Source organism: Glycine soja, chromosome 16 (assembly GCF_004193775.1).
Source record: "Glycine soja cultivar W05 chromosome 16, ASM419377v2, whole genome shotgun sequence".
Classification (NCBI taxonomy): Eukaryota; Viridiplantae; Streptophyta; class Magnoliopsida; order Fabales; family Fabaceae; genus Glycine; species Glycine soja.
Genome location: NC_041017.1, coordinates 9,308,523 through 9,332,944, shown reverse-complemented (window position 1 = coordinate 9,332,944; position 24,422 = coordinate 9,308,523). Strand labels below are relative to the sequence as shown.

The window sequence follows — 24,422 nt, the reverse complement described above, 5'->3', positions numbered from 1 at the left end:
TGTATCAAATGATTGTTGCCTTCGAAGGCCAAATCATGAATTTCTAAGCAAATTTTAGCAAAAACATATCAGGAAACACTAAAAATAACTACGTTATTCTCAAACATCGGTACAAGCACAGCCTTGTGAGAATGTCAATAACTTGAAAATCACATTACCTTTTGCATAATTGCTTAAATTTAAGTTAAAATCCATCATAAACCATTCTTTTCACTTTTGACACCAAGAAGCCATTGTGCAAGATGAGACAGATATGGCTCTGCCTGGGAATTATTACTCAAGATTGATCCAAGACTCTGAAGCTCAGTATTAAACTCTTTCTCAAATTTTCTGCAATCATTTATTTTGGTCAGAATTTTCACATGACATGAAATAATTAGTATAAAATAAATAATACATATAGCAAATGTATTGTTTTTGGACTTACAGAACAGAATCAGTGACTGCCATATTTCTGGTGGTTGACTTCAGGACCTGGCCTGATTTCCATTTGGCTTTATTCAAGCCTTTTGAATCATCAATAGGTTCCTCTGGGTTATGTAATTCAATAGAAGATGATATAAGCCACTGAGTTGCTGCTGCATATTGTAGGCACATGGATTTAAGCCTCTCCACCTTCTGCATTTGAGAAAAATCCATCATGAAAAATCACAAACCTTTCCAATTAACAAATAGCACATATCAACCTGTACTTCCTCTGGATGACTATAAAATAAAGAGTCACCTCATCATGTAAATAAAATAATCAAGAAAACATATTTCTGATTAAATTTATCAAATTCCACATTCTTATAAATAGCAAATTTATTATATTAAGAGTTTATCATACATGTATCACAAGGAAAATAGCAAACCAAAAGTTTCATGTTAATAGACATCCATCATTTGCCATCTACATTCCCAGACATGTTTGTAGTAGTATATGGAGCGCTAAATATAGCTTGTATTATTGTATACAACATCAAAAAGGACGGGTTAGAAGTTTAAGCTTTTTGGTGAACAAAGTATCCTGGAATTTAAAAATTATAGTGTAGTAAGATTACTATAATATTAATACAAACACCTTTTATTTAGTTTTTATTACAAATTGAAATTGTCATTGCTTTTCGGAAACTAACCTTCAGCAGCTCAGGTAAAAGAAGTAAACACTCTCTCAAGCACTTATCAAGGAAAAAATCATGATGTTGTATAACCTGTTTCAGATAGAAAATGTCAGACTTTAAGCATCCACCACCCCACCCAGCTGGACAAAAAAACACAAAAAAGAAAAAGGCATACACATTATTTTTATATACAAAGGATGTAAGACCACAATAACTTACTTCATCTATGCTATTTGCTGACTGAAGTCTGTTATACATCAGATGCCAATTGGGTTCAATAACCTAAAAAATAAGGTAAATAGTCACAAACCAAACCTAACTGCTAGTCACAGTTTGGACACCAAATTTATGGAAAGAAGAAAAGGCTACACACTTGTACCCAATTCTACAAACGTCAAAGAAAAATAAAGCTTGCCTCAAATGTCAGATAGTGCAAAAGGCTATTAATAAATTTAAGCATGCTCCGGCAAAGAAGAGATGATCTGGAGATAGCAGTTCCACTTGTATTGAGAGCACGGACTCCCTACAATATAGAACCAAAATGATATGAAAGGAGATGAACACAACAGACCAAGTAAACTAAAGTAACGGCACTCATAGCCATACTTGATGTACTTGCCATGCTCCACATAACTGACGGTCAACATGTTTGCAGTGGAAAAGAAATCGAAAAAGTAATTGGTACTTTGTAAGGGCTTTACGTGATAACACTATAGACAGTGGCCAGTGCACCTGAAACCAGAACCAAAAATAGAGCATTAATGATGCAAATGCAAGGGACTCTGAGAAACTTATGGAGAAGGAAAGACCTTGTAACTTAGTGAAAATGTTTCAAGGCTAGTGATGCTAACAGGCTCCTCCAGATCATTGTCACCAGAATTTCTCAGAGTAACTTCAAGATCATTAAATGTGCCCAACCTTCTAAGCAGAGAACATCTTTCCTGAAAGTGAAATGTTCGCATCATGTGTGAATACTGAAGTTTACAGCTCTGAGAGTTTCTTACAAGCTGAATTAGTTACTTGCCACAACACAGGTTAAGCCTTCGTGAAAAGGATCTGCTGCAGCTGCTGTAGTACGCAATGCAAGGTCTAGAAGAGACTAAACAACAGAGAGGAAAACAAGAAAATAGAAAAGGAAAAGCACATAATTATAATATAGGTCCCTTTCAAAATTAAAATAGGCAATTGACAATTCAAATTTACTAGGAGAAAAAAATTTAGGGTAAATTGAAGGATATTTCATTACTATACCTGCAGCTTCTCAACTGAGACTTCATCAGGCTTTTTAGCCAGTTCATCTCGTGCAATATCCATAAAATGTACTAAGAAATCACCCTGTGTGATCATGAATATTATATTATAATACAATGAGTATAAGCCAAGAAAAAGGGTGTACATTATCATTGGGAATTGGTTTCTGCAAGGAAGAAGAAAACCAGTCTTTGATATGCATCTGTACAATTATGACTAACATAATCATAATACCATCTTCAATGGTTCCATAAAGCCCTAAGAATATGATATTCAACCTGATAACCTTAGGTACTGTCAAAAGCCAAAAGAAATATGCTTGATTCTTGATTAACCCAGCTAGTTTGTTCCTAGTTTCCTACAGTCCTCCTTTTCCATCTTATAGCCCTCTCAATTTTCTTCTAGCCAACAAAAATTAGCAAATCATAACGACATCTCCATCAAAAGTTTAAATCCATCTAATTACTGAATTTCATGATTAACCTCATGAATCATGATCATAAAGCAAGGATGCAAAATTCTACTGCAATATAATTTGTTTAGAAAACTCAAGTACAAGCAACAAACATTACATCTGCATTTAGAACTGTGTTAATCGTTCTGTTCTATTCAAAACTTATGCATTAAAAATACAAATAGCCCAGTGATGCCTAGGGTGCATTTGATTTGCTTTATTTTTTTTTCATTTTCTATTGATATTTCGTGTTAATAATTACAAAAAAAAGTCACTTTTATATATTCAAGAATTTGCGAAGAAAAATAAGTGAAAGCATGTCATTTTGTAATTATTAGTACTTGAAGTTTGAATTTTGTGTGAAATCTCACACACTCACCACACAATTATTGCTTTCTATTAAACATATATATATAGAGTACAAAAGGAAGGGAGACAGCTGTTTACACTGACACAATACAGCTGCCCCTCAATAAGCTGAACTACAACAGCTACAATACACAAAACTACACAAATTTTTAACACTCCCCCTCAAGCTGGAGCATACAAATCATATGCACCAAGCTTGGAACATATAGACTGAATCCTAGTTCTTCTTACGGACTTAGTTAAAATATTTGTTGGCTGGTCATTAGAATTGATGAACTCAATGATAATTTCCTTGGACAATAGTTTCTCTCGAATGAAATGATAATCAATCTCTATGTGCTTAGTCCTCTCATGGAAGACTGGATTTGAGGCAATGTGGAGAGTTGTCTGATTATCACAGTATAACTTCATTTGCACCACTTCACAAAATCTCAACTCTTGAAGAAAATGTTTAATCCACATAAGTTCGCATGTAACCATAGCCATAGATCGATATTCAGCCTCTGCACTGGATCGAGCAACAACAGTTTGTTTCTTCCTTTTCCAAGAGATAATATTTCCCCCAATAAAAACACAATATCCTGAGGTAGATCTCCTATCCATGGGACAACCAGCCCAATCCGCATCACAATATCCAGAGACTTGAGTGTTACTCTTGTCTTCGTACAACAATCCTAGTCCTGGAGCTTTCTTTACATATCTGAGAATACGCATGACAACATTCCAATGATCAACATGAGGATTTTGCATAAATTGGCTAACCACCCCAACAGCAAAGGAAATATCAGGTCTTGTAATGGTGAGATAAATGAGTTTTTCCACAAGTCTCCTATATCTCTCGGGATCAAGGTAAACTTCACTTTGATCTGCCATGAGCTTCAAATTTGGGTCCATAGGATTATCAACAGGTCTACAATTTTGCATGCCTGTTTCCTCCAGTATATCAAGAGCATACTTCCTCTGTGAGATCACAACACCATCTTGTGATTGAGCCACCTCAATACCAAGGAAGTACTTCAAATATTTCAGGTCTTTGGTCTAAAAATAGTTGAATAAGTGCTCTTTTAGCTGGACGATCTTAGTAGCATCATTTCATGTAATCACTATATCATCAACATAGACCATTAGATAAACACACTTTCCAGGGGATGTATGACAATAAAAAATAGAATGATCTACTTCACTTCGTTTCAGCCCAAAAAGTTGTACAATGTGACTAAATTTACCAAACCAAGCTCGAGGAGATTGCTTCAACCCATAGAGTGATCGGTGTAGCTTGCACACAAGGTCATACTCCCCCTGAGCAACAAATCCAGGGGGTTGCTCCATATAAATTTCCTCCTCAAGATCACCATGAAGAAAAGCATTTTTGACACATGGCAACCATAGCAAGAAACAGTCGAACAGTGGTGATTTTAGCTACAGGAGAAAAAGTATCACAATAATCAAGGCCATAGATATGAGTGTATCCTTTAGCTACTAACCGAGCCTTAAGCCGATCAACCTCACCATTGGGCCTGACCTTAATAGTATAGACCCATCTACAGCCAACAGTTTTCTTGTCAGGAGGAAGAGGAACAAGTTCCCAAGTACCATTATTTTCAAGAGCCTGCATTTTATCAATCATGGCCTGTTGCCATCCAGGATGATCAAGTGCCTCATGAATATTGGTAGGAACAGTAAGAGAAGACAATGAGAAAACAAAGGAAAAATATGAAGGAGACAAACAATGATAACTCAAGAAATTATAAATAGGATGAAGATTACGAGTAAATTGAGTACCTTTCTTGATGGCAATAGGCCAATCTGAATCAGAGTGATGAGAAGAAGTGGAAGTGGAAGGATCCATGGTTTGAGGATCTATTGGAGGAGGATGAGAATCACGAGGAGAGGACTCAGGCACTGTAGAATCAACTTGTCGTGTCCTGCGTTGATATGTAATAAGAGGTGGAGGAGCAACTTCAGTTGAACTTGGTGGAGGAGATGGGACTCCACTAACATTTCGGTTGGAATTACCTAGTGGACAAGGAGATGGAACTAGAAGGACTTGCTAGAGGGAAGAAGGATAGTCCATGGAGGGCAAGAAGAAAGGTGTGTCCTCAAAAAAAGTCACATCAGCAGACATATAGTATCGTCTTGTAGTTGGAGAGTAACACTTGTAACCCTTTTGAAGACGAGAATAACCCAAAAAGACACATTTAATGGCCTTAGCAGAGAGTTTATCTAAACTAGGAGAGAGATCATGGACAAAACAAATACAACCAAACACTTTAGGAGAAATATGAAATAATGGATCATGAGGAAAAATAATTGAATGAAGGATTTGGTTTTCAAGAGAAGAAGAAGGCATCCTGTTTATTAAGAAACAAGCAGTAAGAACTGCATCTCCCCAATGGTGCATAGGAATATTGGATTTTAACATTAGGAAACGTGCAGTTTCAAGGAGATGACGATTCTTCCTCTCTGCTATGCCATTTTGTTGTGGTATATGAGGACATGTAGACTGATGTAAAATACCTTCTGAGGATAAAAAGGGGGATAGATCATGAGAGAAATACTCTTTAGCATTATCACTTCTAAAAATCTTAATAGTTTTTCCAAATTGATTATCAATCTCATTAAAGAAAGACATAAATATAGACAAAAGTTCAGATCTGTCTTTCATTAAATAAACCCAAGTACATCTGGAGAATTCATCAATAAAGGTTACAAAATATCCAAAACCAAAAGATGTGACACGACTTGGTCCCCAAATATCAAAATGAATGGTAGAGAAAGCCGAGTTACATCTTTGTGCAGTTTGAGGAAACGATGACCTAACATGTTTTCCTAGTTGACAAGACTCACATTCTAAGACTTGAAGATTCTTAAAACTAGGAACCATCATTTTCAATTTTGGTAGATTTGGGTGACCCAGACGATCATGCAAAAGCTTGGGTTTTGAAGTTGCAAAACAGAACACAGGAAAGCTGGATTCTAAGTAGTAAAGTCCTCATGATTCACGTCCTTCTCCAATCAAACGACCCGTACCATGTTCCTAAATAACAAAAGAATTAGCATTAAAGGTTACTGAGCAATTTAACGAACGAGTCAACTGACTTAATGAGATTAGGTTGTAGGGACAAAGAGAAATAAATAATACAGAGTTCAACTTTAATGAAGGAGACAAAGAAACTTGAACAATTCCTTGAGAAGCAACTTTGGAACCATTAGCTATAGTAACAAAGTGAGGAATTTTAGGAAAAGAGATGGATGAAAAAGATGATTTGTTACCAAAGATATGATCAGAGACACCTGAATCAAGTATCCAAGGACCAGGACCTTCCATAGATTGAGAGATACATGTTGTTGAAACACATGGTACAGAGGAGGATTGTGCTTGGTTGCTGAATTTTTCAAATTTGAGCCACAAATATTCTTGGTACTCCTCATCAAAGAACTTACAACAACAACAACAACAACGCCTTATCCCACTAGGTGGGGTCGGCTACATGGATCAACTTCCGCCATAATGTTCTATCAAGTACCATACTTCTATCCAAATCATCAAAGAACTTAGACTCTGATTTAGATACATGTGCTACTTTGTCAGAAAAGTCATGTAAGGAGTAACAGTTTTCTTGAGTGTGACTCATCCTCTTGCAATAGGTGTATTGAGGACATCCACTCCTTCCACTGCGGCCTCCTCTATTGTTACGACCTCCTCCTCTTCCACGAGGTGCAACCATGGCTGACGTTTCCACGACTTTAGCTAAGTTTTCATCTTTCAACACATGGGGCACACGAAGAAGTCTAGTAATGAGAGAGTCCATTGATGGAACTTGGTCACCAGCAAAAACTTGATCACGCACATGATCAAAATCTGAATGTAGGCTTCTCAAAACAAGAACCATGTAAAACTTGTACAGCTTCCTGTTTACTTCCTCTAACGAATAAGCCACAAGAAACCTTTTCAATTCTTCCACTGCCACTCGAGCTTTACCTATATGTGCAATCATATCATGGCTGGTTTGTTTGAGAGCAGCAACTTTCTGGGTTGCATCAAACAGACTTTGAATATCATTGGCAAATATCTCTTAAGGATTTCCAAAACATCCAGCTCAACAGATTGTCATAGCACAGCACACAGTTGAAAATCAAGTTTTTCCCACTTAGATTTCTTGTCGTTTGGGACAGCACCAACTCCCTTTTCCAAGTGGTCATGATATCATTGGCCAAGAAACCACAACTCCACTGAAGCAGACCAAGACAGGTAGTTCTTCCAGTTAAGTTTTGCAATAGTGATGATGGGGGTTCTAGAGAAGGAGAACACAGGGCCGGAAGAAGTCATTTTTGACCAAAAGAAAAAGAAACCCTAACGGAGTAGAAGAAGAGGATGCACGGGTTGGAGAGCAAGGGCTGAAACGTGCCCAGAAGAACACAGTGAGGCGTTTGAAATTGGTCTGGCAAGCTTCCGGTGGCCGGAGGGTGGCGCGTGGACTTCAAGCGTCAGAACTGGCGCAAACTGGTGGCGGCGCGTGGCTGAGATTCTGGCCACGCAACTTGCAAAGGTGAGTCACGCTCCTCAAGGTGCACCCAACCCTGGATTCGCCGGAGGAAATGGTGGCCGGAGACGGCAGCAGCCGGTGGCGGACAGTGATCAGAACAGTTACCCGCTCTGATACCAACTTAAAGTTTGAATTTTGTGTGAAATCTCACACACTCACTACACAATTATTGCTTGATATTAAACATATATATATAGAGTACAAAAGGAAGGGAGACAGCTATTTACACTGACACAATACAGCTGCCCCTCAATAAAGCTGAACTACAACAGCTACAATACACAAAACTACACAAACTTTTAACAGGGAAAATATATCAACTAAAAATAAAATTAAAAAACACCAATATCACTATTGTTTTGCCAGCATAGCTAATTAGTGTCTCTGAAATTAATAAAGATGATCATGATCATACCTGATCAAGAAGAAGGTAGTGTTTTATAGAACGCAGCCTTCCCGTTAGATCATACTAAACAAAAATATAATTTACCGTCAGAACTTGGATTTTTTAGCAATAACTATTGCAAAAGTATTAGAATATAAGCCGAGAAACTTATCACCTTATCTATATTCAGACTAACCTTTTCCTTAATGAGATTCAAGAGTTCACCGCTTGCAAAGTTATAAGCAGCCTTAATACATTCAAGATAATGATGATTTGAGCCAAAACTCATGAGTTTTGAATTTTCTGATGGAGGTACCTAAAGTAACAGGTAATTACATTTAGTGAAGCAATCCCTTTTACCACAATAAAATATTTAATAAGCAACTTAGAATCTTAAGGGTTGAGGAAAACAAAAATTTATTTCATATAGTACTTACAAAGTACAAAAATAACAGTAACAAACCTGAACATTATGCCCGCATTCTCTCATGACATTTAGATATTTTCCAGTTGTCAAAATTGTCCCCGCAATATTTTCAAGGAAACTAGGAATTCCATCTTTGAGGCTGTATCGTTGTCGCCAATACTTAGCTTCATAATCTTGGGTGAGACTCTCCTGTAGAGAATTTTAAACTGAGACTGTATGAAAAACAAGTTTTGATACTATGGGCTGTTATAAATGATTAAAGATTTTGACTACCTTTTGAAGAGATTTGTCCTCTGCGATGAAAAATTCACCGTAAGGATCATCTATAATACCTTCGTAAACCCATCTTCGTGTTCAATTCCCAAATAAACAAGAAAGTGAAATGCTAAACAGAGTCAAATAAAGCTTAATAACAAGAGCACACAAGACAATGGTAAATTTTTTGCGAAAGTGCTAAATATTTTTTTATGGCATCAAAGGCCTTCTTTAAACATCCATGCCAACTGATGTTCATAGATCAACCAACTAATATAGAAAAAAGAAAAGCCTACATCACATTCATAACATAAATTAGGAATTTAGGATAATTGACCAATAGAACAAATAAAACGGACAAGTCGTTGCAAAAACACAAGCAGAGAATTTGTTGTCAGAAAACAAGATTTAACACATTGTTCACATCTTTTCAGATGCCTCGGACATCAGAAGTAACCAAGCTACCACTATGATTAGTCAAGACAAACAATACATCATAAAGCATTTGAAAAGGTAGCTTGGATATTATGTAGCCATAGTCACCACAAAAAATTGAACATTAACTTGACTAGGTGTATGGCTTTTCTACATATTAATGATCATGTCAAGGTTACTTAGTTAAATATTCTTCAATTTTTAGACAACGGGTCATATGACCAAGTGAGGGAATGGGAAATGGATTAGACAATTGAACATAGTGAAGGCTTTGTGTGAGCATCAAACGTAAGTCTACAAGAAGGGTTCCTTTCGTATACTTGAAACTGAAGGAGAAATTCCCTCCTTTCTCTCACAGCTTTATTCATTTCAAAAAAGACATATATATAGAGTACAAGATGGAGAGAGAAGGGCAGTGACAGTGACAACTCACTGCTGCCCTTCTGAACAAGCTTACTAACAAAGCTACCTAATATAGATAAAATACAAGGATATCCAACACTCCCCCTCAAGCTGGAGCATATAAATCATATGCATCAAGCTTGGAACATACAATCTGAATTTTAGGTCCTCTTAAGGACTTAGTCAAAATATCTGCTGGCTGATCATTAGAACCAATGAACTCAGTGACAATCTCCTTGGACAGAAACTTCTCTCGAATGAAATGACAATCAATCTCTATGTGCTTAGTCCTTTCATGAAAAACTGGGTTTGAGGCAATATGAAGAGCAGCCTGATTATCACAATACAACTTCATTGGCAGCTCTTCACAAAACCTCAATTCTTGCAGAAACTGTTTAATCCACATGAGCTCACAAGTAACCATAGTCATAGATCGATATTCAGCTTCTGCACTGGACCGAGCGACAACTGTCTGTTTCTTGCTTTTCCAAGAAATAAGATTTCCTCCAATGAAGACACAATAGCCTAATGTAGACCTTCTATCCATGGGACAACCAGCCCAATCAGCATCACAATATCCCGATAGTTGTGTATTACCCTTGTCTTCATACAATAACCCTTGACCAGGAGCTTTTTTAACATATCTCAGAATACGCATGACAGCATTCCAATGGTCCAAATGAGGATTCTGCATAAAGTGGCTAACCACTCCCACAGCAAAGGAGATATCAGGTCTGGTAATGGTAAGGTAAATGAGTTTTTCCACAAGCCTCCGATATCTCTCGGGATCAGGATAAACATCACTTTGATCTGCCATGAACTTCAGGTTTGGATCCATAGGACTTTCAACAGGTCTACAATTCTGCATACCTGTTTCTTCTAAAATGTCAAGAGCATACTTTCTCTGAGAGATCACAACACCATCTCCTGATTGAGCTACTTCAATACCAAGGAAATACTTCAAAGGACCCAAATCTTTGATCTGAAAATGACTGAATAAGTGCTCTTTTAGCTGGGTGATCTTAGTAGTATCATTCCTTGTAATCACTATATCATCAACATAGACAATTAGATAAACACATTTTTCAGGGGATGTATGACAATAAAATACAGAATGATCAGCTTCACTTCGTTTCAGTCCAAACATGCGGACAACATGACTAAATTTACCAAACCAAGCGCGAGGAGATTGCTTCAACCCATAGAAAGATCGGTGAAGCTTACAAACAAGACCATACTCCCCCTGAGCAACAAACCCAGGAGGTTGCTCCATATAAATATCCTCCTCAAGATCACCATGGAGAAAGACATTCTTAATATCAAGTTGATGGAGGGGCTAGTGACAGATAGCAGCCATAGCAAGAAACAGACGAACAGTGGTGAGTTTGGCGACAGGAGAGAAAGTGTCACAGTAATCAATGCCATATACCTGTGTGTAGCCCTTAGCCACCAAGCGAGCCTTAAGCCGATCAACCTTACCATTGGGCCCAACTTTAACAGTGTAGACCCATCTACAACCCACAGTGGTCTTACCAGGAGGAAGAGGAACAAGCTCCCAAGTACCATTATCTTCAAGAGTCTGCATCCCATCAACCATAGCCTGTCTCCAGCCAGGATGATCAAGTGCCTCACGGACAGTGGAAGGAATAGTAATGGAGGCCAATGAGAAAACAAAGGAACTATATGAAGGAGACAAACGATGGTAACTTAAGAAATTATAAATAGGATGAGGATTACGAGTAGAGCGAATACCTTTCCTGATGGCAATGGGCCAATGTGTGTCAGAATGAGAAGAGGTGGAAGGAGCCATGAGTGGAGGACTGGCTGAAGAAGAACGAGAACCACGGGGAGAAGCTTCAGGTACTGGAAATCCAATCTGCGTTGTCCTGGGTTGATCTGTAATCAAAGGTGAAGATACAACTTCAGGTGAATCCGGTGAGGAAGAGGGACCAACAATGACATTTTGGTCGGAGTCATCTAGAGGATAAGGAGAAGGAATAGGGAGAACTTCCTGAAGAGATGAAGAATGGTCTTCGGAAGGTGAGAAGAATGGTGTGTCTTCAAAGAAGGTTACATCTGTAGACATGTAATATCTTCTCAGGGTTGGAGAATAACATTTGTAACCTTTTTGAAGACGAGAATAACCCAAGAAGACGCATTTAACTGACCTAGCAGAGAGTTTGTCTAAACCAGGAGACAAATCATGGACAAAACAAGTACAACCAAACACTTTAGGAGAGACATGAAATAGTGGATCATGAGGGAAGACGATTGAGTGAGGGATTTGGTTTTCAAGAGAAGAAGAGGGCATCCTATTGATTAGGAAACAAGCAGTAAGCACTGCATCTCCCCAATAATGTGTAGGAACATTTGAATTTAACATTAGGGAGCGTGCAGTTTCAAGAAGATGACGATTCTTCCTTTCTGCTATGCCATTTTGTTGTGGTGTGTGAGGACATGTAGACTGATGTAAAATACCCTTGGAAGACAAAAAAGAAGAAAGATCATGAGAGAAATATTCTTTAGCATTGTCACTCCTGAAAATTTTAATTGTTTTTCCAAATTGATTCTCAATCTCATGATAAAAAGACACGAATATAGGCAAAAGTTCAGATCTGTCTTTCATTAAATAAATCCAAGTACATCTGGAGAATTCATCAATGAAGGTTACAAAATATCGAAAACCAAAAGATGTAACACGACTTGATCCCCAAATGTCAGAATGAATGGTAGAGAAAGCCGAGTTATATCTTTGTACAGTTTGAGGAAATGACGACCTGACATGTTTTCCTAGTTGACAAGACTCACAATCTAAGACTCGAAGATTCTTGAGACTAGGAACCATCATCTTCAATTTTGGTAAACTTGGGTGACCTAGACAATCATGCAAAAGTTTGGGCTTTGAGATTGCAAAACAAACCCCAGGTGGGCTGGATTCCAAGTAGTAAAGTCCTCGTGATTCATGTCCTTCTCCAATCAGTCGCCCCGTCCCATGTTCCTGAATAACAAACGAATTAGCTGTAAAGGTTACTGAACAATTTAACGAACGCATTAACTGACTTAATGAAATTAAATTATAGGGACACTGAGGAATGAATAACACAGAATTCAATTTCAGAGAAGGAGATAATGAAACTTGACCACTTCCTTGAGACACAACCTTGGAACCATTGGCTACAGTAACGTGGTGAGGAATTTTTGGAAAAGAGAAGAATGAAAAGGAGGATTTGAGAGATACAGGCTGTTGAAACACATGGTACAGATGAGGATTGAGCTTGGTTGCTGGGTTTTTCGGATTTAAGCTTCAAATACTCCTGATACTCCTCATCAGAAAATCTAGACTTTGCTTTCTCTGAACGAGAGACTTGTGCGACCTTGTCGGGAAACCCATGCAGCGAATAACAATTCTCTTGGGTGTGACCCATCCTCTTGCAATAAGTGCAATGAGGACGTCCACCCCTTCCACTGCGACCTCCTCTGTTGTTGCGGCTACTTCCTCTTCCTCGAGACGCAACCATGGCTGACGTCTCCACTCCATCAGTAGGATTCTCATCCTTCAATAAATGAGGCACGCGGAGAAGCCTAGTGATGAGGGAATCCATCGATGGAATCTGGTCTCCAACAAGTACTTGATCACACACATGATCAAAGTCTGAATGCAAGCTTCTCAAAATAAGAACCATGTAGAACTTTATCAAGTTTCCTATTCACTTCTTCTAATGAATCAGCTACAAGTAACTTTCTCAGTTCTTCCACAGCAGCTCGAGCCTTACCCACATGAGTGATCATGTCATGACTGGTTTGCTTGAGGACTGTAACTTTCATGGTTGCATCAAACAAACTTTGAATATCATTGGCAAAGATTTCTTGGGCTTTCTTCCAAAAGGAACGACATGATTTAAATGATCGAAGGATTTCCAAGATATCCGGCTCAATTGATTGCCATAACACGGCACACAGTTGATAATCAAGCTTCTCCCATTCAGGTCTTTTATCATCTGAAACAGAATCTGAGGTTTTCTCCAAGTGGTCATGGTGTCCTTGACCAAGGAACCACAACTCCACGGAAGCAGACCACGAAGAGTAGTTTTTCCAGTTCAGCTTTGCAGTGGTGATGGTTGGGGTCCCGGAGAATGAAAAAACAGGTCCAGAGGAGGCCATTTAAGAGCCAAACAGCAAACCCTAACACACAAGAGAGGAAAACACATAAGAGCTGACCAAACGGCTTGCCGAAAGAAGGAGGTGAGGCCTGAAACGCACCCAGGAGGCGACGACGAAGCTGCCGAGACCGGAAGGGGCAGCTTCCAACGCCGGGACGGCGGCGCGTGAGCTGCACGCGCTGGAAAACGCGCGACAAAGAAGCGGCGCGTGGGGCGTCCGACGGCGGCGCAAGTTCCAGGGGTGGATCGCGCTTTTCGAGGCGGTCTGAACCCTGGTCTCGCCGGAAAAATCTGCCGGAGATGACGGCGGCGGCGCGACGGCGGTCGACGGCGGAGGACGACGATCGGAACCTGCTTTGGTACAAACTTGAAACTGAAGGAGAAATTCCCTCCTTTCTCTCACAGCTTTATTCATTTCAAAAAAGACATATATATAAAGTACAAGATGGAGAGAGAAGGGCAGTGATAGTGACAACTCACTGCTGCCCTTCTAAACAAGCTTACTAACAAAGCTACCTAATATAGATAAAATACAAGGATATCCAACACCTATGATATAAGGGTTTTATCTATGGAAGAGTAGAAAGAAAATGAACAATTTTCAAATGATCTTCCACTCCTATGCCAAAAATATTCCTCTAGTTTTGGGTGATTTTAAACATCCAAATTCCAAACAAAAGAAAAGAGAATAATTACTTAACCTCCACCCACCCCAATTCTCTTCCTTTCCATTTCCTTCCTTCAACATCCTCCATTCCCTTTTAACATCCAAACATGCCGAGATGAAACAATGGATGGTGTGTTTCCATGAAAGATTGGTGCCAGACTAATTTGATTAAGAAAAGGGGAATATGTGTGTGTGTGTGCACACATGTATTTAAAGAAAACAACCTATTGATGAATATCTCTCTCTCTCTCTCTCTCTCTCTCTCTCTCTATATATATATATATATGTATATATATATATATATATAATTTTACGTGTATCATTTGTGAAAAATGATACAAGTAAAATTATAAATACATAATCAGAATTTATAATTTGTAATTAAAGAAAACAACCTATATATTTGCTAGTCAAGGATGAAGAGCAAGGAGCCACCTTTCAAGTATGCTCATGTAAGCACTACTTGCACATTGGGTCATTTTCTCCAGCATCATCCTGACAGCATTGTCTCCAGCCATAGCTTTTGCCTAGATACAACAGAACCCACAGTGGAGAGAGTTAAGTGCTTAAAACACTGACTCATGAAACTAAATGAAGTGTTGACATATACAGAGAATGGTAGCAATTGCAAGGGAATTTGATACCTGGCTCTGCAGTAAGTTAAGAACAGCAGAACCAGAAATATTGTTGACTGAAGCCTTTTGTATGACAGTGGATAATGCCTGCATTGACCTCATCATGGGCTGAAAAATATCATTTAAAGCACCATTAGAAAGCAATTGGCAAATATTTACATTTAACTCGAAAGTCAAGACAAATCCATACCTGACAATAGAACCACAATCCTTGAAGAGAAAGCCTTCCAAGGCGGAATTGGTGTTCGAGCTGTGACACCATAGCCTGGTAATCCTGGTAGAGATAACCCCATGATGATAAAAGTAGGTTCTTATTCAAATATTGTATTTTGATCAAAGCAATATGATATGTGAAGATCCGCAACAGAGGGAAACATCAATATTGTTACTTTATGTTACTAATTGTTGTCTAGTACAATCAATTTAGCTTGCTCATTCTAGTCATTTGTATGTCAGATAATCATCACAAAGCTATAGCATGAAATTCCAACACAAAAGGCACAAGAATACAGAACATTGTGGTATTCAACAGAATCCACCTGAGAGTTACTACATGTAGGTTTACCTTAAGCAAGACAAGTTAGCCCATCAGACACGATAACAGTTTTACAATAGAATTTTATGGCCCAGTTTGACTGCTTCCTAACAAAATAATTTATGGTAACCAATAACCATTAACTGCCATCTGGTCGCTGGTCTACTCAACCCACCCCCATTTTTTAGTTTTGACTATTTCCCTTTTGCTTGTTAATCAATTTCATCTTACTATTTTTGTTTTGTAATGAGGAACAGGCAATCATTTCCAATACTTTGCTTTGGTCAAGCGTAACTGACATTCATTTTGGTTATTGTGAGATCCTTTATTGGGAGGGCAGGCCTTGGTGCAACGGTTTTTTTTTTTTTTTGAACCGCCAAGAATATAATTATATTAATAGATAAGAGTACCAGTGGTACTGCAAATAACACAGGAGAAATATCTCCTGAAAAGATACAAAATACATAATCCCCTCACGGGGAACCCCACAAACCCCTCCCTACAGAGCAAACTTAAACAAAAGCTAAGGACATTGTTGAAGACCATTGGTGAAAAGGAGCACAGAAATCCTTTTCCCACCCCTTGAGCCAAGTCCAAGTGAGAAAAATCGAATTATCAACCAACTTATGAATATCAAACGCCTGATTGCAAAACACCAAGTCATTTCTGGATTGCCAAATTGACTTAGTAGCAGCCAGCCACCAAATCTTCCTTCTTCTATTAATGTCCTTCCCTCCAGTTGTAGTTGAGTGCTGAAGAAAATTAACCATGGGATTATTATGGAGAACTGTGTCTTCCTTAACCCAAGTGAAGAATTCCCACCACAGTGGCAGCACCTTGTCACGGGTGAAGAACAAGTGGGATGCATTTTCAGGTTGAGTTTGGCATAGAGGGCATAGGTCATTGTCAAGCTGAATTTGTCTCCTAGAGAGATTATCCTTAGTAGGGAGTCTGTTCCAGAGCATCCTCCAAGCAAAGGATAGAACCTTGGGGGGAACTTTAAGATCCCAAAGCTGATGAAAACCCGAATCTTGATCTTCCAAGAGCTGGTCTGCTTTAAGAAGGTTATAGGCTGATTTGGTAGAGAAGATGCCATTAGGTTCAGCTCCCCACAGCCAGGTGTCTTTCAAATTACCACGAATTCTGATAGCTGCAATAGTCTCTAGGAAAGTTGAAGCTACCCCCATCTCACTATCAAATAGATTGCGTCTCCAAGAGAATTTCCATTCCCACCCATGCTCAGCAAAGTACCCCATATCTTCTACAGAGTGTAGTCTTTGAGAAGATATTTGGTATAGTTGTGGAAATTGGTCTTTAAACGGTACCCCGCCATCAGCCCAAGGGTCTTCCCAAAAAAGAGCTTGATCTCCCCTACCCACCTTCCAAGAAAACTGCTTGGAGACATCCTCCATGAGCGGATGCTGATTAACAATCCTTAAATCAGACCATCGTTGAGAGAAGTATTTCTTTGATGGTCGCTGGTCCAAACCTCTCCATCCATTATACTTAGAAAACAGAATCCTACTCCAAAGCTGGTCTGATGGGTGAAACATCAGCCATTTCCATTTAATTAGCAAAGCATTATTAAGTGCCTTAATATCTTTAATTCCCAAGCCTCCCTTAGCTCTAGGAGCACACACTTTACTCCAAGGTATCCAAGCTATCTTCTTTCCTTCACAGCTACCACCCCAAAGAAATTTCCTTTGAATTGCAGTTAACCTATTGATCATTGCTGTAGGGGCCCTGAAAAAAGACAAGTAAAACATAGGCAGTGCTGTTAAGACAGCATTTATTAGGGTAATTCTGCCAGCCATAGAGATGCTTCTCTGTTTCCATTTACTGAGTCTAGCTTCAAATTTTCTGATAACTGGTTCCCACACCTCCACTCTTCTCGGGTTGACTCCAATTGGAATCCCTAAATAGCAGAAAGGAAAGTTGAGCATAGCACAGTTTAAACATGCAGCAGCAGATGTGCACCAGTCCTCAGATTTCCCTATAGCTCCAAATTGACTTTTGGCAAAGTTTATGCGCAGACCAGAAACCATCTCAAAGCATCTTAGCATGGTCTTCACAGTTTTGACATTGTCCATAGAGGCTTCTCCAAAAAAAATGGTGTCATCTGCATATTGGAGAATGTTGACAGGCTCCTTTTTTTCTCCCACCAGAAAACTTTGGAAGCAGTTTTTGCTAATTGCTTCCCTCATGAGACCTGTCAGCCCTTCAGCAACCACATCAAATAGAAGTGGGGCCAAAGGATCCCCATGTCTCAACCCTCTTTGGGGCTTAAACTCAGGGGTTGGGCTGCCATTGACAAGTATTGACACAGAGGTTGAGGTGATGCATCCCTTAATCCAGCTAACCCATTTCTCATGAAAGTCCATTCTTCTCAACATATAGAAAAGGAAAGGCCATGACACAGAATCATAGGCCTTTTCAAAGTCTACTTTAAATACCATACAATGCCTGTTGGACCTCCTTGCCTCCTCCACTACCTCGTTAGCAACCAGAACCCCATGAAGAAGCTGTCTATCTTTTACAAAGGCTGACTGCCTTTCATCAATGAGGAGGGGTAAGACAGATCTCATCCTATTGGCTAGCAGTTTAGCTATGATTTTGTAGACACAACCTATGAGGGAAATAGGTCTAAAGTCACTAATAGACTGTGGATCCATTAGCTTAGGGATGAGTGCAATGAAAGAAGAGTTACTGCCCTTGGGGAATGAGGCATTCACATAGAATTCTGAGATAAACCTTAAGAAATCAGGTTTTAACACCTTCCAAAAGTGTTTGATAAATCTAAAGTTAAACCCGTCCGGCCCCGGGCTTTTATCGCTTCCACAATCCCACACAGCACATTTAATCTCTTCTTCATGAAAAGGCTGTACCAACATGTCCCTCTGGGTAGGAGACAAAACATTAAAGTGAACTTCATCCAAATTGGGTCTGTTTAGGTGAGGTTCACAAAATCTGTTCTGGAAGTGCTGCAGAACTTCAGCCTTGACCAGTTCAGGATTTTCTACCCAATTACCCTCCAACATCAAGCCCTTCAAGGTGTTTCTCCTCCTACTGAAGTTGATGATTTTATGGAAATAGGAGCTGTTGTTATCCCCCTCCTTAATCCATTTACTTCTAGATTTCTGCCTGACAAAAGATTCCTGCAGATTACCTTTTTCCCATAACTCAGCTTGCATTTGCTTCAGCTGGAGGACTTGCTGGTCAGAAGGTTGATGAGGCAGGGAATTCTCCAACTCATTCATCTGCTTCTGAAGCTGATCGATCTTAAGACACAAGTCACCAACATTGTCTTTGCTCCAGCTCTTCAGCCTTTGTTTGAGAATCTTAAGCTTACATTTTAGAGCAAATCCCCCCCACCCCAGGGGCTGATTCTGAATCCAGCATTCATTCACCACCTTGTGATAATCCTTATTATTAAGCCAGCCGTCAAAAACCTTAAAAGGTTTAGGGCCCCAATCAATACTCTTAGATTTCATAATGATAGGGCAATGATCAGAATAATTCCTTTCGAGGTTATGTTGAGAGCTGTCTGGCCATTTTGAAGTCCATCCATCAAAGACTACAACTCTGTCCAGTTTGCTTTTGCATGACCCATTAGGCCTAACCCAAGTGAAGGGCTTGCCCGCACAAGGAATATCCTCAACCTCCATGGCAGCGAGCCAGTCATTAAATTCAGATATAATAGAAAGCGCTGAATTACCACGATTGCTCCCCATTCTCTCTGAGGGGTGCCTGATGCAATTAAAATCCCCAACTAGACACCAGCACGGGTCTTGGGATTGCAACTTCCTACTGATCAAATCCTGCCATAGCTGCCTTTTACCCACAATATCACAGGGAGCATACATATTGACCACGATTATCCTTTGCATGTCGGGAATCCAAACCCCTCCCAGCATAATGAAACCCTTTTCAGACACTCTAAGATCAACCTGAAAATTACAATTATTCCAAACGCATAGCAGACCCCCAGCAGCATTCACAGCAGGCAGGCACTCCCAGGCAAGGTCTGAATCACCCCACAAAGCTTGGCAAGAGGCCCTATCAAATAGCTCCCTCTTTGTCTCTTGCAAGCAGAGAAGATCAACCTTATGCCTACCCACTAGGTTCCTAATAGAGGCCCATTTGATGCCTCTACCCATCCCTCTAATATTATAAGAGAGGATATTCATCAGCAGTTTTTCTATTACCCATCGTCATTGCTTCCTCCCTATCACGGACTTCCATGTTGGCAAAGTTTTGGATATGAATAGATTGATCTGTGGCAGCCTCAAGGCCTAGAATTGTCCCGAGATTCCATTGCTGATGAGCTTCGTCCAGCACGTCTGAATTACACTGAATTTTGCTTTTTATACCCCTCCCTGGATCAGTCTTGCTCTGTTGTGGGCCTTTGTCTTGAGTTATACTCATGGTTTCCACTCCATTATCTCCTTTAAATAACTGTGGCTCCTCTTCGACAGGTTCCAGAATGTGGGCTTTAGCTTTGGAAAATTTTTGTCTAACGTAAACTTTGGGGTGCATATCTGATTTTACTTTGGGTATGTGGACTATAGGTAGGGGTCCATCCTTTTTGCTCTCAAATTGTTCCCGAGTTGGGCCCAAACTGCAGTTTGGCCCAATGCAACTTTGGTTCTGCGGGGAAAGCAACGTTGAAGGAAAATGAGTATGCCTTATGTCTCCCAAGATTTCCCCATAAGTGACCTGAGCCTCTGAGCCTCCTGCGTCGCAATTCAAATTAATTCCCACGATATCATCTTCATGCTCCTGAAAAGCAGCTTTCTCGTTGACCAATATTTCCCCTGTTGTGCAACAACTTCCCTCTGCCTTTTCTTCCCTTCTAGTTACAGAGTCAACCTTTGCTGATTTGGGGCTTTGAGGATTATTGGGTATATCCTCTGGTCCATCAGTGCATGCATGATCAGGTTGGTTAATACCCAGCGGTGTAAGCTGGTGCGCGGTGGCACTGCCGTGACCACTGGTTTTGTCGTCTAACCAGTGGATCGAGCCTGGGATTGGCTTCCATGACGTCAACTCCGGCGAAAAAGAGAAGTGCGAGTCACCGTCCTCATCTACGTCGTCCTCCAGTTCACCTTCCTCCGACGTGACCTCCTCCGACCAAGTGTCGGACAGGGACGGTCTTCTCGGATTCGAGCTGCCTTCACCCCCTACTTCCTCCACCATCCACACGTTATGCATGATGCCATCCACACAGACCTTAACCTCTTTCCGAATCGCCGGCGGGAGGGGAGTTTGAATCAACAAACGAGCTCTATCAAGCCGGCGGCGATCTTCAGTGTCATCATCAGGTTCGATGACGTCGTCGACGATGGAGACAGCAGTCTTAAGGTGCTTCAGCTCCCACGCCTCTATCGGAAAACCCCACAACTGGAGCCAGACAATCCGATTTTTAGCCCGACATCCGGGTCTCCACTTCTCCAGGGAGTAGAAGAGAGTATTTCCGGTGGTGGTCTCCGTCGTGATAATCTCCTGCACCTTTTCATCCGACAGCCCAGTGAGGAGAATCATGTCGTCTCCCAAAAATTTGGTGCATACATTGGTGCAACGGTAAGTCTTATTATTTGGCTTAAGGTCTAACTCAACCCCACAAAACCGGCTTATAAGGTGAGGACTACCCAAGCCTTATAAGGATTAAGGACTAAAATTGTCATATGTCTAGTCGATGTAAGGTCTCAACACACACACTCATGCCTAGAACTAAACATCTGGAGCGTGGACAAATGCAGGTGGCTCAATAACAGCACCCCCTCACGCCTAGGAATTGACATTTAGGGTGAAGACAAATACAGGTTGCCCAAAAAAGATCCAGGAAAGGCTCTAATAATATTAGATTTTGGGCTTAGGGCTTAACTCAACCCCAAAAATCCAACTTGTAAGGTAAGGACTACATTGGTCATATATCTAGTTGATGTGGGATCTCAACATTAAGGTTGTTGCCTTGTGACCTAAAGGTCAAGGATTCAAATTTAGGAAGCAACCTCATGTCCTTGCCCCATGCAGGAATAAGGCTGAGTACATCTACCCTTTCCAGACTCCACTAGTTAGGAGTGGGAGCCTCATGCATTGAGACGCCTTTTTTTGTAATCATTTGTTGAATTTCAAACATAAATGATTAAATGTGTCCTATTGACACCTCAATCTAATTTTTTTATAGGCAAATGTTCATTGCTAGTTTGTTAGTTTTTGTTAGCAGGGGATTCGAACCCACGACCTCACCCCCCTCCCCTTCTCCCTTCACCACCAAGACAACCTTATATCTCCTGGTCACCTCAATCTAAATGTTGGATGAAAATGCTCAGACCTTACAGAAACAGACACCACAATACAATAAATATTCAAAACATAGCTCAATTGGCTGTTTCCAGATACAAAAGTGAATACATATACATAAAGAAACAAACAACCATTTCATGCAGAATGTAAGACCAACTGACTCACTATTCAGGAAAACCTACGAGAAGAAGTGCCCTCAGTGCAGCAGAAAAGGCATGATTAACCAGGCCACTCTGGAACTGAGACCTTGACTCCACAAACTGGCTGATCAACAGAAAGCTCTTGCAAAGTGGGAATATCCGTTTTGCCAACTCCTGCAGCATAAAAACTGTCTCAGGCACAGTTACACAAATTCTATCATTCAACGTGAATCTAGAATGCATATATGAAAATTAGAATTCATAATGCGGTTATACATTATGCAGATAAGAAATTATGTAATGGGAACCCCTTGTACTCAAAGCAAGCATGTTCACTATTAATAAAATTCATTGCTTATCAAAAAAAAAAACAATGTCATTACATAGTTCATAATCTAAAGTCATACTGTTTCATAATTGCAGCTCAAAATATAGTCATAAACATTATGAAAAATCTCACCTGCAGGGCCAAATCCATAGATGGGTCAACCAGGAAAGCAATATCATCATTCTTTCCACGAACTGCTTTGATTAAGATGTAACGCCCTTCAATGCCAGTCATGCTTGAGAGCACATCGTCAATAACAATAAGCTCCTACATTTCAGGAGAAAACAAACAAATGACTGAAACTTCTAAAGCTTGAAACCCTAAGCTGACAATGAATGCAGATAATAACAGTACTTCAAAGCAGAAACAATCACAAAGCAGAATACACAAACACATATAATCATACACATAAATGCATACACAAAAATCAACACTTAAAAATCAAATTCTAGAACTGTACCAAGTCAAATCAGGCTTTGCTTAATTTCTACATAAAAATAGCTTCTCAATCAAATTTTCACTCATCATTTTCATCATAAGCTTTTAAGAACACAAAATAAACTTATCCAGACTAACATTAAATAAGCCACAAATGCAGAACAAAACCTTTGGTAATTCTTTTCCAATAGCTTCTCTAGCAGTCTTAATTACCACCAAAAAAATAGAAAAGAAAAGAATAATCGACAAAACTCCATCATTCGGCAAAACAAAACTAAAATTCTCTGAATTCCTAGCACTGCGACACATATTTCTTATTTTTTTTTAAAAAAAACTAGAAATTTGTTATTTATTTGTTTGGTTTAACTTTTCCCTCACATTAGGACAAAATTGTATGCAGCAAAAGCCAATTACCGCAATTAACAACAAGAAATACACAACCAATTCAAGCAATAAACACATTCCCAGAGAACAAAATCAAACAACTAGAGCCAAAACCTATACGGTAATTCGCAATGAATCACCAAAACTGAGAGAGAACACACACACAAACACAGAAAAAAATTAGTAAAGTAGTGGATTGAACAATGCTTATTTCTAACACTGTGAATTCAAGTCAAATTAGGTACGAAAATTGAAATGAAAGCAATTAAATATCGGAAAAGTGAGTAGAGAAAGAGAGGTACTTGAACCGATGGAGAGTAACAGCCTATTGGCTTTTCGAAGTTGGTGACGACGGTTTGGTTCATTATGGAAGAGAGATTGCAGATCGGAGAGAGCGAAGAGATCAGAGAAAAAAAAGTGTTATGTTGAGTTGAGTTCAGTTAAGGGCTTCCTTTTTTTTATATTCGAGCTTTCTTTCTTCCCTCCGGTATTTTGAATTTTGTATACAGAGAAATTGCAGTCATGGATTACGCTGGATAAATGGGAAGAGTTTAAATCAGAAACCATTTTGACCTTAACTTTTTATGTCATGTTTGGTGTTTGGTGTTTGGGGAGAGGGGAGACAAGTTTGAAATTAAGTTGAAGTAAAGAAGAAGAAAAATTGTACTATGATTTTTAGAAGCAAACCATTCTATGTTTAATATTTGATTATATCTAAATCAATTAATGTTGTTTAATATTTGATTATATGAATAATCGATTAATGTAATAATCAACTAGTGAAAAATAGACATTTTATGCATAACTTTACTTTTATGTTTTTTTTTTTTTACATAAAGAAAGATAATAGGAGATACCGAATGATTTGTAAAGATAATTATAAAAAAAATGATAACTTATAAACATAGTTATATAGGAATAAAATATGTATATTTTATTTCCTTTATATATAGTTATAGATTATAAAAATAGTTTTTTTCAGAATTTTTTTTCAAATTTAAATTAGGATTCCCAAACATCTTATTTTTTTCTATAAACAATTAAGTGGGTTAAAAGCTGAAATGGAAAGGAAAACAGTTTTCACAAATATACTTAATTTCTTCAAAAAATTATAAATTTTTATATAAGTCTATCTCATATAGACAAATTTTTATTTTAGTTTCTACTATTATTTAAGAAATGTCGGACATTGTTTTTTAAT

At 39.1% G+C, this 24,422-nt stretch overlaps 1 protein-coding gene across 2 annotated transcripts; it reads right to left on the bottom strand.

Moving 5' to 3' along the window:
- Positions 1-23,898, bottom strand: LOC114390818 (gamma-tubulin complex component 2-like). 2 transcript variants are annotated; one of them, XM_028351707.1, is made up of 19 exons: positions 23,524-23,898; positions 22,532-22,666; positions 22,114-22,245; positions 15,281-15,364; positions 15,100-15,198; positions 14,891-14,982; positions 8,810-8,882; positions 8,573-8,725; positions 8,306-8,425; positions 8,140-8,193; positions 2,355-2,438; positions 2,128-2,202; positions 1,913-2,044; positions 1,710-1,835; positions 1,519-1,626; positions 1,323-1,385; positions 1,119-1,193; positions 428-618; positions 1-330 (listed from the first exon to the last, which is right to left on the bottom strand). In XM_028351707.1, exons 1-19 carry the CDS (start codon positions 23,584-23,586, stop codon positions 195-197), a joined length of 1,995 nt encoding a protein of 664 aa, XP_028207508.1. In that variant the 5' UTR covers positions 23,587-23,898; the 3' UTR covers positions 1-194. The 2 variants fall into 2 exon arrangements, with proteins under 2 accessions (XP_028207508.1, XP_028207509.1); XM_028351708.1 differs by lacking the exons at positions 22,532-22,666; positions 23,524-23,898 and having other exon boundaries at positions 22,097-22,207.
- Between the last annotated feature and the right edge of the window lie 524 nt (positions 23,899-24,422).

Coding starts and splice junctions, on each gene's coding strand:
- LOC114390818 (XM_028351707.1), bottom strand. CDS start 23,586: ATGAACCAAACCGTCGTCACCAACTTCGAAAAGCCAATAGGCTGTTAC. Junction 22,667..23,523: donor GTTACTCTCCATCGGTTCAA/GTACCTCTCTTT, acceptor CCTGAAATGTAG/GAGCTTATTGTTATTGACGA. Junction 2,045..2,127: donor AAGGCTTAACCTGTGTTGTG/GCAAGTAACTAA, acceptor TTTCACTTTCAG/GAAAGATGTTCTCTGCTTAG.